Raw genomic sequence first — 18,212 nt, forward strand, 5'->3', positions numbered from 1 at the left:
ACTCTAAAAAAACAACGACCATTTCACTTTTATATTTATTTAAAAACAAATTAATTAATAAAAACTTGTGATATTTTTAAATATCACCAGCAACATAATGCATTTGTTTACAAAGTGCTGCATTTAATGAAAACAACATGATTACAACACAATCGTTATCAAGTCTTTGACCTCCATTTTCGGGTACACAATTAATTTTAAAAATTGAATAATAATTCAATAATTGTTTTAAAACTCATGTAATTAAAATTATAATACCTTTATTATATGTCTGTATTATTTTATTAAATTTTGTTGACACTAAAGCTCTGTCTACAATATCAAACTAGTTCGACAAAAAAAGTGGGATGTGCCTAAATATGGTAGTGATAATATGACATTATTATGTCCATATGTGGGCATATTACATTTTTGTGTAGGATAGTGTAGACAGAGCTTTAGCCCTAATTCCTAATACAATTGTCAAACAAATTTTTTTAAATAGTTAAAATGTAATACTGTATTTTAATTAAAACATGATTTGTTTTCATTCTTATTCACACCAGGAATTATTCGGTCAAATTGACCAAGGGGTTCAGCCAGGTCACTATTGGTCATTTGGACTATGGTCAGATTAAGAGTTTTTAATCAACTAAGGGTGGTATATGATGACCTATATATGGTATATGGTGACCTATATAACACATTAAGAATAAAAAATTAAGATACAATTTTTGATGGATAAAAAAATACATTAAACAAATTTGTCAATAATTAAATTAAAAACTAATACAGTGTACATATATAAAAATAAGTAATTTTGGGTAAAAAAATTACTGAATTATACTAATAATACAATAAGAATAAAACTTATTTACATTCACATTCAGTAATTAAGTAAGATTTTACGATAACAACGTAAGAATTTAATAAATAATTTGATAGATACTAATTTTTTTCTCTGCAGGTCTTTAGGCCATCATTACAAAAAAAAATAATTCCACTGTATTTAAAATAATATGCGAGGTCACAAACAAACTTCAACAAATCTACGAATTGTTTATTTAAAAAAATGAATAGTGTAACTAAACATTTTATATTTGTTATGTATTTTGTAGCATATGTAAAATGTGGATCTTCTCAAAACATCAAAATGTTAATATCTTATGATCTGTTGAGCTGATCCCTATTTGGAATCTACCATAATTAAACAGCAATCATTTAACTGATTTTCTTCTTTGTGTCTATTATTCTAAAATATCTAGTATGCACGGCCGTCTTCGCCTCGTGCTTGTAGACTGTTCACTGTCACTGACAGGGGAAGCTTCATGGTTGACTGATTGTGGGAGTGACTTTAACATACTGTCCATACAAATTCCAGTATTAGTATCCTTTGCATTTGATTGACAGCTTCCAGGTGGGTAATCTGAATAATCGGTTGTCTCTAAATCCTCTTCATATGTAAATTTATCAGGTGTTACATTTTGGGTAAAATCTGTAAACGATAAAAATGTTATGTACAGGCAACTCTCCTAAATCCAGATACAATTGGAAAAGTAAAGTTCCAGGAAAAATTTCACACAAACTTTTTCTATTTAAAAAGAACTGTCACTATTTTGACATGGGATTGAACCAGGATTTTTTCCGAAATTTAGCATACATTTAATTACCTATTATAGCAAAAATACGTCAGATCACCGAAGTTAAGCAACGTTGGGCCCGTTTAAAGCTTGGATGGGACACCATCTGGGAATAACAGCCTCTGCATCTAGTATCTGCCTCAGACGTATTGGCTTATGCATCTCCTCTGGTTAAGGTAGGCACTGGACGAGAGAAGCCCTTGGTCAATGTTGGGACCAACCAAAGGTGCTTTCAACAGTCCTGGCTTAGTCATCATTCAGTTGAATGTAAGATTAATTGACATTGTCGTTTACGACAGAAGTCGGCCATATAAATATAATACATAGCAAAAATACCACTGCCACTTTGCTGGAAAAACTTTTTCAGACGAACAATGTAGTGAAGAAAAATGAACTACTATACTAATCTAAATTTGCTGCCATCTCTTGGTCAAACACTGTAGTGGAGAAAACATATACAAATAAACAAATACATAGTTAATGAATAGCTTACTTGGTGGGGTTTTTATTCCCATTTCTTCATGGTCCAAACCCAGTTGCATTATCGTGGAGTATGCTAGATGTGCAGTCACATATTCTCCCATTACTGTGTTATGTTGCAAATATTCTGATACACGTATAATACTGTCTATATTCTTAAAGATCATGTCAGCATAATTTCTGAAAATGTAATACATAAATTAGTAGTAAAAGTGTAACTGCTTGGTAATTGCAGGTGGTAATCACAGGTGGTAATCGCAGGTGGGGTAATCGCAGGTGGGGTAATCGCAGGTGGGGTAATCACAGGTGGGGTATTCACCGGTGGGGTAATCACTGGTGGGGTAATCACAGTTGGTAATCGCAGTTGGTAATCGCAGGTGGTAATCACATGTGCTAATCACAGGTGGTTATCACAAGTACTAATCGCAGGTGGTGGTCACAGGTGGTTATCACAGGTGGTAATCTCAAATGGTAATCACAAATGGTAATCACAGGTGCTAATCACAAGTGCTATTAAATCACAGGTGGTAATTGCAGGGGGTAAGTGCAGGTGCTAATCACAGGTGATAATAACAGGTGGTAATCACAGGTGGTAAGTGCAGTTGGTAATCACAGGTGGTAATCACAGGTAGCAATTACAGCTGGTGATAATTTAAAGTGAGAATTGTGGGATTTACAGGTGATCGTCTCTTTCCTATTTCTACTTCGGCGTCCAAGCTGTCTTTGATCCCTGTTCCATGCATAAGAGTATTGTAGTAGTAAAATTGAGGTTTTGTAATTTCAGGTTTCGTAATTGAGGGGTTTTACTGTGTATTAATTTATTTCTTACCTTTTTTTACCTAATTTACACGATAGTGGATGAAATGCTAAAAAAGCATTCATCAACTCCACCTATTAAATGAAATGTAAACAAAGTATTACAAAAATAAACAAAGTAATCTAAGGACAGAAAATAGTGAAAAAAGATTTGCATCTAGATTTTTATGTTAAATGTTTTCCAGGATGAATCAAGGACCTCCCTCGGACAACAAACCATGAGTTAAAACTTCAACTTTATTTATTCATGGAGGCCCAGATTAACACATGGTTGTTTTTCTATGGGGCCATGCACATACAAAATACATTTATAAAATACAGGTACAAAACATATTTATGGCAATATTAATATTATGTGAAAATTACTGTACCACCCAGAAAAGGGGGGAGGGAATTTAACTAGTGGGATAGTACAGTCAACTCTTTTATCGTCAGTCACCTTTGGGCAGGCCTAATATGTCTGGTTTTCTGGAAAGTCTGGTATTCAGAATGTGCTTGCAGTGTTATGACGTCTGACACTGGCACTCATGTCAGAGAGCAAACGGCAAAATGTTAATGAACAAGTGCTCAAATTTGCCAGTTGCAATATATCATAAAAATGACGTAATAGGGTAGCAGTCGACATGAAAATCTAAAAGTCTCTAATATATTTACCTCTGACGTTGATTTGTTTATGTTATCGAGATGAATTCCGTATTTAGGTAGCTTAGGTAGTAGTGGCTTGCGTTGAATTACCTCTAACTGCGCAGACAGCTGCTTCGTATTACCAAACCTGCCTTTGGTGTCCTTCGTTCTACTATTGTTTCTGTGATATTCTTTGTCCTTTGTTTTCCTTTTTGAAATCTGTTTATCCCCTCTTTTGTCTGTATTTTTTCTACCTTCATATTCTTGAGCATTTTGAGTACCGTTAAATGAATTTTCAGATATATTTTCACTACTAACATTTTCCGAAATGTGGGATTCTAAAAATAAGTTTGGTACAATTTCTGTAAAAAAAAGTGTTAAGGTAGTAGTGTTTATTATTATTTTATTTAGCCAGAATCTAAAATAGCAAATAAATCAATTCTAATAATTTTAGCGGCCCGCTATAAATCCCCAGATGCATTGCGCGCGGATTGATATTTTCATATTGTGATGTAATGCACCCACTTCGACCGATCGCGTGAAAGGCTAAACAAATAAAAGAACGGTAACTTTTCAGCGAAAATATCAGGTCTTCCTATGACTGAGATCTAGTGTCTTCAACAGATAAACATCAACCTTATCAGTTATTCAATTCATTATTTTGCTTCGGATGAGTCAATAAAAAATAAATTCGTATAAATTAACGAATTAAAGGTGGTTTAGTACAACATTATATGATGTCGTCTCAGAATACAATATACTGTAGTAATAGGAATACACAGCTATCCTTTTTAATGAACTTGATAAGCAGCAGAAATAGTAATGTAATATAAACTTAAATTTTCTTACCTGGCCTCTTTTCTTTTTCGCCATTTTGAAACTTTTCATCAACACTCTGTGAACTAGGTCTTAAAGAACTCTCAGTGGTATTTTGTGTTCTGTCTAAAATAATTAAAAAAAAATATTATTCAGTCACAAATTAATTGTGATGTGATTATAGGAATTGGTTGAATAGTGTACAAATTTTGTATAGTTTATTTTACAGGCTTCTCCATAGACCTACAGCAAGGAGCAGCCAATCCCGCTCTGACACCTTAATCGAATCCTCCCTCGCACCAGCCACCGTAGTCTGCAACTGTTGGCATCCTGGTCAGGAAAACGAGTGCCCTTATCACTTGATGTAGGTACAATTTGTAATTTCCTGTCTCATTTATGTGACAAAGGTCTGGCACCAGGAACAATTTTCTCAGATATGTCGGCAATCTCGTTCGTACACAAGTTAGTGGGCCTACCGGATCTTAGCGGGTTTTTCCTCGTTCAAAAAATTACCTGCGGAATTCATTCTAGGGCGGCCAAAGTGGACTCTTGGCTTCCCATAACAAAAGGGATCTTGATTAAGCTACTCGATGCATTGCAGTTTATAGAACCATTACTAACCCATCGTTGTTACTTGAAAAATTATTTCTTACAGCGTTTCAGGGGGTTTTTTTTTCGGCTCGGAGAATTTGCATCAAAAGCCAAAGATTCGCACGTAATACAGCGCAACGATTTAACTCTGAAACAGGGGCCTAATTATAATACGGCACCACAAAACTGGAGTTGGAAAACACCCGTTTCGGTATCATTTGCACCATGGGTTAAGTGGCCGCACTAACCAACTACCTTGCACATTGCCAACAGTCCACAGGTCCCTTTCAGCACCTTGATGGCAAGGCGGTTACACAACAATTTGTAGCGTGCCAGCTCAAAGCGGCAGTGTCTGGGGCAGCAACACATGCTGCGTCATTAGGCATGAGACTAGAGCTCTGGAATATTACCAACATAACCCCAATACCAAAGTCTGGCGACCGAAGTAATCCAGAAAACTATAGAGAGATCAGCTTAACATCCATCATCGGCAAGACCTTCAACCGAATGATATTAAATCGTATTAGAGACCATATAGATCCTCTTCTAAGGTCAACAAAAATGGCTTTCAGACAAGGAAGAGGAACGGCTGGTCAAATTCTGGCTCTTCGTCGCCTTCTAGAAGGGGTTCAAGCCCGGAAACTACCTGCAGTTGTGACCTTTGTTGACTTTCGTAAGGCCTTTGACAGCATTCACAGAGTTGAAATGTGTAAAATACTGGCATCTTATTACTGGTATCCCAGAGAAGATTGTCTCAACCATCAGCAACATGTATAACACCACTAGGGCTAAGATCATCTCTCCAGATGAGGAAACAAAAGTATTTGATATCCAGGCAGGTGTGCTACAGGGTGACACACTTGCTCCTTTCCTGTTCATCACTGTTCTAGACCACTGTCTCCGCCAAGCCATACCAGAGGACAAGGTTCAAGATCTTGGATTTACCATCACACCAAGACAGTCTAGGAGAATTCAAAAACAAACTATAACAGACCTTGGATTTGCAGATGACTTAGCACAACTATCTGATACAGTGGATCAAGCTCAGGAACTTCTGTTAGCCTTGGAAAGACAAGCAGCAAGGATTGGGCTTCATATTAATGCCAAAAAACCCAGTATATGAGTTTCAACCAGTCATCTGATGTACCAGTATCCACCCTGAATGGCAGCAAACTTCAACTAGTCCATGACTCTAAATATCTTGGTGCATGGATTGCATCGACAAGCCAGGATATTCATGTCAGAAAGGGACTTGCTTGGAAATCCATCAATAAACTGCAAAATATCTGGAAATCTGACTTACCTAAACATCTTCCAAACACTGGTCGAACCAGTACTTCTTTATGGTTCAGAAACATGGACATTGACAAAACAATTGGAAAAAAGTTTGGACGGATGCTATACTCAGAGCAGCACTAAATATCAGTTGGATGGACAAAATACCAAACACGGAGCAGTATGGCGACATTCCAAAAGTCACCTTTAAAATAAGACACCGCAGATTGAGTGCTGCCGGCCATTTTTATCGTCACACAGAAGAAGCAGCAAGCAGATTTCTGCTCTGGGAACCCAAACATGGATCATCAGGTGCATGAAACAAAACATACGTCAAGGTCCTTCTTGAGGATACCAGCTTAGGAAATACATCTGAACTTGCTTGTGTCATGGAGGACCGCAAAACTTGGAAATCTAGCTATGCTGATGTCTGATTGATGAGGATGGTCGACTGCGGTCGATATATGATATAATTAGGCATGTCAGATAGCCTCATTCAACAATTTGGGAGATGGAAATCTCATGTTTTCGTATTTCATCGTTCAGTTCATAAGGGTCAGGTTCGTGGTTTTTGTTTGGTCTGTGTGGGAACCCATCCAAGGCTGGGTTTTTGGTGCTGACACCCAGACTCATGTCTTATCTACAGCCAATTTCCTATTTGATTGTATTTTAATCAGAACTCAAGTAGATTTATAGATGTATATATTTGATGCTTAAGTCAAATTTGTTAACCTAATATTAAGTACTGTTTAGTAAGTAGAGTTTAATACTTTGATTTATACTTTGTTTTAAAATAGTCTAATTACTGATATCCGTTATGCAGTATTTGATTTATGGTTTCAGATGACATAACGTATAGGGCGTAACCCATTTTATATTATGTAATATAATTAAGTTTTAGACTATGATTTGTGTTAATATATGTCATCTATGTTTTACCAATATACACGTTTTAATATTCGTCATTATAATAAATGACATTTCCATCCAAAGATGGTTTATCTGTGTTTGTTTGTTGTCCAGTCCGGTCGCTAGCGTGACACAAAAGTGGCTTATAGTACAACATCATATGATGTTATCTCAGAATGCAATATACTGTAGTAATAGGAATATATAGCTATCCCTTTTAATGAACTTAATAAGCAGCTGTGAAATAGTAATGTAATATAAACTTCACTTTTCTTACCTGACTTCTTTTTTTTTCCGCCATTTTGAAACTTTTCATCAACACTCTGTGAACTAGGTCTTAAAGAACTTGAAGAACTCTCAGTGATATTTTTTGTTCTGTCTAAAATATTCAAAAAAATATCTTTCAGTCACAAATTAATTGTGATGTGATTAGAGGAATTGGTTGAATAGTATACAAATAATTACTGTTTATAAGTTGGATAGTGAAAATATTTCTTGAGTTGAAAAATTGACTGCTCTATTTAACAAGACAGAAATTCATTATAACACACCTACTGTTATAAACTAAACTTTTATTCAGTTAATGTCTTGAATCGTTGTCCAATGCTAGGCCGGGAAGGCAGGTTATTAAAAGGCAGCTTACACTACATGTGTCAACAGCCTCGGCAAAAAATATCAACAGTTTTACAAATAGATAAACTTTAAATGTAAAGAAGGCCAATTTACGAGCGGTAACGGTGATGGGAAAACCGCTTAGCTTGTCCCATGTATACATTTGTATCTATCCTGAGCAGAAACCGCCCGTCCGTTCTGCATCGTGTATAAATGGTGATAAGGAATAACAGATTCTATATTTATACCGTTACCGCTCGTCTGTGTAAATTGGCACATGGTGCGCAATGCACCAATCAAATGCCAAGAATGCAAGTAGCTGTGTTATAATAATGTAAAATTGTCTTACCTTGCTTCTTTTCATTCTCGCCATTTTGTAAATTTTCATCAATGCTCTGTGAATCAGGTTTTGAAGCACCCATAGTGATATTTTTCGTTCTAGCTAAATATTACCAAAAAATATCTTTCAACCACAAATTATAAATAAAAAATATAAATAAAAAACTTTTTAAATACACTATTTTACTATTATTATACATTAAATTCATTGAATTTATTATAACATTTTTTAATATAATTATTGAGGTTACAGTCTTACACTTTTCTTCTGCTGGGCTTACTCTTATTGTTGCTCCAATCACAGAACTTCCGTCATATTTAGTTATAATTTTTTCAGCTTCCACAATGGATGCAAATCGATAAAAATAGAGCCTGAAATAGAGAATACTAAAACTCTATGTGATGTGCCCATTTATGGACATGATGATGTTATATCATCACCATATTTGGGAATATCACTACCATATTTAAGAATATCACTACCATATTTGGGCACATCACACTTTGTTTGTCAGACTAGTTTGATAGTGTACACTGAATTTAAAGATAACAAATTAATAAAAAGGGATTTTTTTTTAAATAAATTTTAATAACACAATTTTACTGACCATCAATTATTTTAACACATTTTTTCCAACAATTGGGAAGTTACACAGTTCCTTTTTTTAAAAAAAATGTGTAATTATTACAGTTTGATAAGAAGCAATAAACATTTTTAATATCAATATTTATTAAATATATTTATTTATTTTATATACATAGCCATACTGCGTTGAAACACCGGTTCTCGTCAGATCAGCAAAGTTAAGCAACGCTGGGCCCAGTTGCGTTCTGGATGGGAGACCGTCTAGAAATAGCGGCGGGTGCTGTATATACACCAGAGAGTGATGGTGAAATGATAATATCAGACTAGCATGTGGTTTGAGGTTATCTGTACCATACTAATTGCATCCTTAGGCAAGATGCTTTACTCTCATTGCCTCGTCCTTGGGATGGGATGTAAAGCCGTTGGTCCCGTGTACTTAACAGTGCACGTTAAAGAACTTGGTACACTATTAAAAAATAGTAAGGGATCGTCTCCCGGTGTGCTGATCTGGTAGGCGCTGCACTGCTGGCTGCCGTGGGTCCGTGGAGGGCCTAATCCGAATTTCCTCAGTTTCCAGTTAAACTTGAGGACCAGAAATAATACATTTAAACATTTTTAACATTTAAATAGAAAATCAGAAATGCTTAAAATCGTAGAATGCTTATTTTATAGAACAGACATTTCAAAACAAGCGCTTGAACTTAAGCTCTGTTTACACAATAAAACTAGTTTGACAAAAAACTATGTTCCCAAATATGGTAGTGATATGCTTAAATATGGTAGTGATATGACATCATCATGTCTATATATGGGCACACATCACATTATTTTTATCACATACAATTTGATAGTGTAGACAGAGTTTTAAACTTCCAGTTATTTGATTATTTGTAGTTTCTTCTTTTGGTAAACAAAATATAATGCAAACACAACTATTACCTGCTGCATGCACTTTGACTAACAATTGGAGCTTCAGTTGAAAATAACCTGTAAACCTCCTTAAAAAAAAAACAATTATTGGATTTTTTGTATTAGTTTGTTAGCATCAGTGATTTGTAATAGCCGAAGGGTGGATGGCATTCTATAGTGTTAATCGCAGTTAAAAAAGTGTTTCTCCATGGAGAAGGAACCAACAAGATGGCGGCTGCAATCGACCAATCAGATATATCCCTACGCAGTACGCACTACTACGCCTGTGTTGAGCCTATCTGTGTGAGAACGATAAGCGTATAAACGTGAACGCATTCAATATGATCCTTGTATACAAAAAATGCTAGATTACCAAGAAATTATTCATTCTATTGCGATTAACAATAATTATATTTAATTTTATAAAAACTCACTGTGCTTTGACAAGAATATGTGTTGTAATTTATGTAGTCTTAATGTATTATATTAGATTATTATTTTTTATATTGTTTTTGAACACATTTACGGCCGCCATCTTGTTGGTACTCCTCCTGTTGGAATCACTTTTCAGTCTGAAGTACGCCCTCTAGCCTTCGGATTTACCTCACTGGTTAGCATTCACTTCACTGAACACATACTGTAGTCACTTGGCCTACAGTGTGAGGTTACTACTGCTACACACTGAGTTAGTGGCCGAGCGTTAGGGCAGTGGAACCGTAATAACGTAGCCATAACATCAGCAAGGATTTGAGGCTCACTCGCTCCATGGTTCTGGTGTTAGAACGAGTCTTCTCGGATAAGGACTATATAGCTCATGTGCACTTTAAAGAACCTAGTACATCTTTCGAGACGAGTAGGGGATTGCCCCGGTGTACTTGTACATCACAGCCACTGATCAATCGGTACTGAGCCCTCTGGGAGACCAGTACTTGACTGAAGAGGTCACCCAGTATAAATAAATAACAACAAACATACATCCATCTGGGGTCTATTCGTTCCTTATTATAAGTTTTCATATACCAGACAAAGGATTCTTTAATTTGGAGGGGTATTTTGGGTCAAAGGTTATGTTACTTACATGTGCTGTGTTTAAATCTTTAATACCCTTTACAACAATAGCATACAATCCTTTCTGATTTGCAACTAAATTCGGAAATTTCTTTGAATCAGATGAAACAAAATTACTTCTAGTTGACAAATTTTTGTTTACGTTTTTACCATCTGGAAAACAAAAACAATAAAACCTTTTTTCGTAATCGTAGGATCGTATTTTAAGTAGTACTACTCTTTTTACGGTATCTGTCTTTCTTCTGAAATACCATAAATCGTAACCCTTAGGGTGGGTTATTATTAGAAAGGGGGTTACTATTAGAGTAGTGGGTTACTATTACTAATTTTAAATTAGGCACCTGAAAATAGTTACCCACCCCCAACTTTTCCCAACTCATAGCAAAATAATAAAACAGTACGAATAAACAAATTTGGTTGAGATCAACATGCATTATCTTCTTATTTTTCAAAATACGGCTGCATCATAAACGATCATTTTGTCAATAGTTTTTGTGACTCTTATAGTAACCCCCATGGGTTAATATTATAGATTGACTTATAAGGTGGGTTACTAGTAGAAGGCGGGTTACTATTAGAAGGGGGGTTACTATTAGAAGGGGGGTTACTATTAGAAGGGGGGTTACTATTAGAGTATGGGTTACTATTAGAGTATGGGTTACTATTAGAAGATTTACACTACGATAAAATCATCAAAAGTTTGTTATAAAGTTATTTTGTTCGGACTATAATAAATAATTTACCATTCTAGTTGCCAGGTTCATTTCAAATATCATCCAAAATTAGTAAAATAAAAAGAAACTTTCTGCAATTTAAAATACCTTTGTACACTTTTTTGTGCGATTTATTCATTTTTCGTTGACTTCTGTGTGTCTTTTCTTCAGTAACTAAAAAAGCATAAAATGTGAAATAATATTGACTTTAAAGAGACAGTGAATATTTCTTTAAAACATTTTTTTTAATAGTTTAATAAAGATTAAAATGCATATATCTCCCTCTTAAAATAATATTATGTATACAGTTAACTTTATAATTGAAAAAAATTCATATACTAAATACTTATATTGTGGAAGTAGGACTCTAATGTTTGGAAGTACGACTATTTGGGAAAACTGCAAGACTCATATTTTGGAATTAGATTCCATATGTGGTAGTAGGACTTCCATATTTGGGAGTAGGACTACAAGATGTGGTAGTAGGACTTTTATATTTGGGATTAGGACATCCATATTTGGAATTAGATTCCATATGTGGTAGTAGGACTTTCATATTTAGGAGAAGCACTACAAGATGTGGTAGTAGGACTTCCATATTTGGGAGTAGGACTACAAGATGTGGTAGTAGGACTTTTATATTTGGGATTAGGACATTCATATTTGGAATTATATTCCATATGTGGTAGTAGGACTTTCATATTTGGGAGAAGCACTACAAGATGTGGTAGTAGGACTTTTATATTTGGGATTAGGACATCCATATTTGGAAGTAGGACTTCAATATGTGGTAGTATGACTTCAATATTTGGTAGCAGGACTGCCATATTTGGAAGTAGACTTTATATTTCAGATTTAGAACATTCATATTTGGAAGTAGACTTTATATTTGACATCCATATTTGTAAGTTGGACTCCCAAATATGGAAGTAGGACTCCTACATTTTTACCTGCAACTGGATACTGTGCAGCAATTGCCGGTCCACTCATAAATGATGTCTCATCCCCAATACCGAGCAAAGTACACGTTTCTAAATTATCTCCAATTATCCTACAATAGCAATTGCGTTTAAGTAAGTTTTAATCTACAACACAAGATCACTTCAAGAATAAAGTCACATAAAAGCCTGCTTTTTTTCCCAAAAAAGGTCATAGGTCAAATATTTTAAAATTAGGTTATTATCCAAGTTTCATTTTTATAAACAACATTTTTAAACTGAAATATGCACAAAATAACAAAAAGTGGTATTACTATTAGCAACTGCATTGCCCATGTGTATGGTTTGGAAAATATGCCAAAAGGTATTAACCTCACCTTACAACATCTGGCATCGCTTGCATACAAGTCAGAAGTGAGCTGAAACCCAAACTTCGCATTGGGAAGTTTTCACCTATTAATTTATTATAGTCTGACGGAAATCGTTTCAGCGATACTCCGCCTATTTGAGACAGCAACACTGCCCTCACATATTTCTTAACAGCTTCTGGAATGAAAATGCTAGATGCTTCAGCCATCTTTTTCCAGCAATCTACAAAAAATATAAAATATTCAAACTTTAAATTTGAAATGATGACAAATCATGAATAATAGTTAATACTATTTAACAAGTTTGACTAAAAAAGTGTGATGTGCCCAAATATGGTAGTGATATCCCCAAATATGGTAGTGATATCCCCAAGTATGGCAGTGATATGACATCATCATGTCTTTATATGGGAAATGGAGATGAATACGGATATACAGTACTGACATGACAAACACGCTAATAATAACTCGGCCTAAATTTGGATAATATAATAATCATTAATATTAATTATGTTCAAATTAATTAAATGCCATATCATAATAGAATTAAATGCCATATCATAATAGCATGCAGAATACCCTTGATTTTATCAGCAACCACTCACCACTAAAACAAACGCATAAAAATATGCAGCTTCTCTGTCGAGTCAAAAAGTCATTTTGTGCATGCTTATCCTGTTTGTGTATTTTTTACTAAAAAATAGTGACTGAATTTAATTTTAATTAATTATGTAGGCCTAGCAGGAACTCTGCCTTTTTATATAATGAATAAGTGATGATTGATTTTTGCTGTGTGTACGTATATACATCATAGTGTTCAGTTTAGTTAGCTAGGGCCTAGCTAGACTAGAGGAAGGCTTGCCCAGTTTAGTAGAGTAGGATAGTAGGATTAGGCCTAGGCCTCTAGGCAAAGTTGAGCCAACCGATCATTTGGCCTAACTAGCTAGCTATCATATAGTATATGCCATAGAGAGGAGAACTATTAGATAGTGGGTTTCACCTGGCTGGTTAGATCCCTCCTAGGGGCTTCCCTCTTGATCCAAGCTAAGCTAGCTAGGCATACTATTACTAGGCCCTATGCCTAGGCCTAGTAGCCAAGGCTAGGCTAGTAGGCCTATAATAGCCGGCCTACCTACCTAGCCTAGCCTAGCTAGGCCTAGAGAAGAGGAGGTAAAGTCCAGGTTTTATGAGAGCACATCAAATAACACAACCACAAATATCATAAAGCCAAAATTACCTTTCAAATATATTTCTTGATCTTGTTAATACTAAGCCTATTATTAAATTTTCTTGTCGTTACATTTATTAGCCCGTTTTTTTTTAAAAAGGTGCACACCACTTTTTATACCACCACCACACTTCACAAGTTGGAAAACGACATGCGCTTCTTGTTTTTTTAATGAAACATTTAAAAACATGTTTAGCGCCACCTATGTTCGAGGATCTTCTAAAAATTGATTGTGTTTCTCTCTCTCGTCGTCGACCCATCCATCTGCTCTCACAAACAAAGACTAGACACAATAACAGGTAAAATGTTCGTCAAATGTGCTTTGTTCGTATTTTAATTTCGGTTTTGTTTCCATAAAATTATCGACAAATTGTGTTTTAATTTGTCTGCTTTAAAAGTAAGAAATTACGTTCCTGTAGTAATTTATATTTTATACATACAAAATGCGTACATATCATCACACTTGCACGGTATATGCATATAATTTTCTGTCAAATTACCGGATGAAACCATTGTTTATCGAGGGTGGGACTGTATATGAGAAACAATTATGTAAAACATACTAGGCCTAGCAAGTACCTGGATTTGTATTGTGTTTAGTGCGTATTTACTCACTAACTTTATGACCATGTAGTATACTTGTTATGACTTGGCCTATATACATTATTAAACAGTATTTCAAAAGGTGATGTAATTTTTTTTTTTAATGTCAAAGAATTAATGACCAATCATCAATGGACTTAAGCAATAATCAATGTATTCTCTAATGACATTAACCTTGTTAAATTCTAACCTTATTTTGTTTTTTCCCCCTTTTTCTTGTACTTAGAAAAATATGGATAGTGAGAGTAGCGATTCAGACTGCGGCGAATTTAGCTTTACTTGCGATGAGTGTCCATTTGTAACGAAAGATCTACACGAAATTAAAAAGCACACACGTGAACACAAGAAAAAAAACAAAAGTTTGGCTAAAGGCAAGGTTAAACTTGAATTAAACAACGGAAAATCAAAAATAAGTAAGAAAAAAGCAGAAATTAAGAAAGAAAACCAGCGTACAAATAAAGAAAAGCACAACAATTTTGATGAAATTGAGAGCTCAACAAATTACAAAAACATTAATATTGATGATTCAAATAAAAAGGAGACTTACCAGATTTCCGAAGAAATTAATGTTCATTTTCTTGAATCTAACATAGATCCAGAAATTTATGAAAATTATCTTCAGGATTCTCCTCCTGATTTTTTTCATGATGATGATGAGAGTCTCATAGAAAGTCCCAAGTCTAACGAAGATAATAATGTCACAGAAAATATAAAGTACGAGGGTAAACATGTGAAGCAGTACAAAACCCGAACCAGTAGCAGACAAAGAATTCCTAAAGAAAATAACGATACAGAGTTTTCTTATTATTCAGATATGATTGATGATAGTTCTATAGAGGGCGATAAACAAAGCGAAAATGCTGATTTATTCAAGTGTACAGAATGTACATTTTCAGCGAGTTCAAGTCCACTGCTAAAACGACATCAGCGAATTCATCAACACGCAAAAGTGCCGGTAGATCGTATAACATGCGAGGAATGCGAAGTGGATTTTAAAGTGAAGAAAGATCTTGTTCTTCACGAATTTGAAATTCATAATAAACCTGTCCCGCAAGCTTATAATTACCTAATCACCCCAAGCAAATGTAAAATTCTTCCCGACCGTTACAAATGCTCGTATAATTCTTGCGATTTTTCCTGTAAATTTCTCTACATATTAACGAATCACAAAAAGAAAAAGCATCGGCTGTCTGCGCCGAAACCTAAACCATGTAGGAAGGTCAAAGTTGAGCCGATTGAGGGTAAAGAAGACCGCTATCATTGCTCAACTTGCGGGTTTGTTTGCAAGTTTAAAAAATTATTACAGAAGCATAACCAAGAGGAGCATAAGAAGACAAAAGGGCCGAAGATTGGTAAACGAGGTTCGGTTCCCGGAAAACATTGCGAGTACTGTAAAGAGTACATCATAGGAAGTAACAATCATTATCTACGACACTTGTGTACGCACACCGGCGAAAAGCCGTTTTCTTGTGACGAATGCGGGAAATGTTACACGGAAAAAGCGAGTTTAAACCAACATAAACTGACTCACAGTGATGCTAACGATTACCTTTGTGAAGATTGCGGAAAAGCGTTTAAACGTGCAATTAATTTAAGAATGCATAAACGGATCCACCTGAAAAACAAACCGCACGAATGTTCTTTATGTGACTACAAGTGTCGGAGGCGAGATTCGCTCGGTTTACATATGAAACGGAAACATCTGAGAGAAAAAAGACATTTATGTGATCATTGCGGAAAGGGATTTTTTAGCGATCAAGAACGCAACCAGCATCTGAAACGAAAGCACCTTCCCCGCCCTATGCCATTCGTTTGCCCCCTCTGTCAGGAACCGTTTAAATTTGAGTACAATATGCGTGCTCACTTGAAGACCCATCCAAATTATAAACCAAATAAATGTTCGTATTGTGATTTTGAAACACGTACCAAAGCAGCGTTAAAGGACCATATTAAAAAACATACAGGTACAGATTGTTGCGATTTTTTATTTTTGTTTATTATGATTGCGCAACCCTAAAGCAATAGATCGTTTGCACTTTATTTACTAACTAATCATTTATTTATTTCCTAGGTGAGAAGACCAAATCATGTGACCTCTGCGATTACGTGACCTCGACCAGTAGCAATCTTTACAAGCATCGTAAACGTACACACGGCATAAACAGTATTCGACCATTATCTAAGCTGAGCAATGACCAATGCGCAACGGTGGTGATCGAATTAAGTGACCAAACTCAAGTAATGGACAATACTGAGGCTATAATACCACTTAGTACAATTAAAGAAGTGATGAACATGAATAACACACCAGACAAGGAGAATAAATACACTAGTAACGTTATTTCCCAAGCCCTGGCTGAAGCCCGTATTGCTCAATCAGACGTGTACGATAACATTGTGCCGATGGCGTGTTCTCCCCCACCTGTTAGATCATCACAAGTTCAAATGCTACCTCAAAACTTCCTCTCTTCTCTCTTACCGATGAGTCCTGGTACAACGCTGTCTCTCGGTTCTTCTAATCTTCCCATCATTCCTAGCACGAACATTCCGTGCACGATGAATTCTATGTTTTCTGAAAGTGTTGTTTCTCCTGGGTTGACGGCTAATCTAGTCGTGGCTGCACCAACAACCAATTATTATACTAATCTAACGACATACCAACATTTACAGTGAATAATAGGCAGGTTTCGCAACCTTACGAATGCGATAACGTCACATAATTGTGAAACTTTTGAGCTGATCCCAATTTCATATTCGTAAATTTGGTACTAACATAATATATAATAGCTGAACCGAATAAAATTTCTCATTATAAGCATAACAGTATTCATTAAATTATAGTTACATGAAAATATTTCAAATATATAAAGGACACAAACGGGGACACAAAGTTGAGATGTACAGTAATCTTAATTGTAAACTGTTGTTAGTTACCGTAGTGTTATCCAGTATTTGTCATAATTGTGCAATAAATGCAATATTAATAACCCAGTTGAGACCAAACCGTATTGAAGTAGTAATGTTAAGTATACCATTTTGTAGTGGTATTCATTCAGCTTTTAGTGTGGTAAATTCTAACTATATCAGGGTTAGATCCATATTTTTTAAACAGGGTAGCGCTAACATAGTATAAACAGTCTGTCTAAAATAAATATCAAACACTAGTACATAATTTCATTTTAGCTGTCAAAGCGATGCACTCCTAAATCTGCCCCTATATACCGCTCATTGAAAATCATGGAATTTTACAAAAATAAAATGTATTACACCAGTGTTTTCATCGCAAGTTTTCCACTTGGTGAATGAAACATTCCTGAACTCCGGTTGCAAAAAGTAGAAAAAGATGCTTTTAAATCCGCCTAGTGGAAAACGGGCTCAAGCAGTTTGAATAAATAATTATATCTAGAGCTTTGATCGTGTTTGGTACGTCAATGGCAGAGGTCCTTGCAAGTAAAACAATTCTTATTAATAGATTATGTATCTAGATAACTGTGACGATATTAGTGCTGTATAGGTAACTACTGTTAGATAATTGTAGTTAATGTGTTGTATATTAGTATCAGGGGCTGCATAAGTTATTTGTTAAATTACTGTACATTTATGTTCTTCTCGTTGTAATAATTATTGTATTTATGAAAATACATAACTGTGCATGTGAATAAAAAAATAGTAATATTTACATTTCATTTGACTTAAATTGATTATATAGTCTGTTGAA

General features: G+C 35.1%; 2 protein-coding genes across 3 annotated transcripts; one reads left to right on the forward strand and one right to left on the reverse strand.

Annotated features, from left to right (window-relative positions):
• Positions 1 to 21: 21 nt before the first annotated feature.
• Positions 22 to 14,035, reverse strand: LOC144848483 (uncharacterized). Of its 2 annotated transcripts, XM_078705247.1 has the most exons (15): positions 13,901 to 14,021; positions 13,269 to 13,356; positions 12,673 to 12,886; positions 12,308 to 12,408; positions 11,466 to 11,531; positions 10,655 to 10,797; positions 9,607 to 9,665; positions 8,341 to 8,453; positions 8,092 to 8,184; positions 7,408 to 7,509; positions 4,389 to 4,481; positions 3,570 to 3,901; positions 2,929 to 2,990; positions 2,113 to 2,279; positions 22 to 1,474 (listed from the first exon to the last, which is right to left on the reverse strand). In XM_078705247.1, the coding sequence occupies exons 3-15, from the start codon at positions 12,870 to 12,872 to the stop codon at positions 1,227 to 1,229; spliced, it is 1,779 nt and encodes a 592-aa protein (XP_078561373.1). In that variant the 5' UTR covers positions 12,873 to 12,886; positions 13,269 to 13,356; positions 13,901 to 14,021; the 3' UTR covers positions 22 to 1,226. The 2 variants fall into 2 exon arrangements, with proteins under 2 accessions (XP_078561373.1, XP_078561372.1); XM_078705246.1 differs by lacking the exon at positions 13,269 to 13,356 and having other exon boundaries at positions 13,901 to 14,035.
• Positions 14,036 to 14,144: 109 nt separating this feature from the next.
• Positions 14,145 to 18,133, forward strand: LOC144848212 (uncharacterized). Its single transcript, XM_078704923.1, has 3 exons — positions 14,145 to 14,190; positions 14,721 to 16,458; positions 16,566 to 18,133. Exons 2-3 carry the CDS (start codon positions 14,727 to 14,729, stop codon positions 17,165 to 17,167), a joined length of 2,334 nt encoding a protein of 777 aa, XP_078561049.1. The 5' UTR covers positions 14,145 to 14,190; positions 14,721 to 14,726; the 3' UTR covers positions 17,168 to 18,133.
• Positions 18,134 to 18,212: the final 79 nt, after the last annotated feature.

The sequence above is a fragment of the Antedon bifida genome, chromosome 7, assembly GCF_963402885.1.
Source record: "Antedon bifida chromosome 7, ecAntBifi1.1, whole genome shotgun sequence".
NCBI classification, from domain to species: Eukaryota; Metazoa; Echinodermata; class Crinoidea; order Comatulida; family Antedonidae; genus Antedon; species Antedon bifida.

Excerpts from the sequence above, each read along its gene's own strand:
- LOC144848212 (XM_078704923.1), top strand. The coding sequence starts at position 14,727 with ATGGATAGTGAGAGTAGCGATTCAGACTGCGGCGAATTTAGCTTTACT. Across the intron at positions 16,459-16,565 it reads CCATATTAAAAAACATACAG|GTGAGAAGACCAAATCATGT; the intron begins GTACAGATTGTT and ends TTTATTTCCTAG.
- LOC144848483 (XM_078705246.1), bottom strand. The coding sequence starts at position 12,872 with ATGGCTGAAGCATCTAGCATTTTCATTCCAGAAGCTGTTAAGAAATAT. Across the intron at positions 7,510-8,091 it reads CGAGAATGAAAAGAAGCAAG|ACAGAACAAAAAATATCACT; the intron begins GTAAGACAATTT and ends TGAATATTTTAG. Across the intron at positions 2,280-2,928 it reads TGTAAATTAGGTAAAAAAAG|AAATTATGCTGACATGATCT; the intron begins GTAAGAAATAAA and ends TTACATTTTCAG.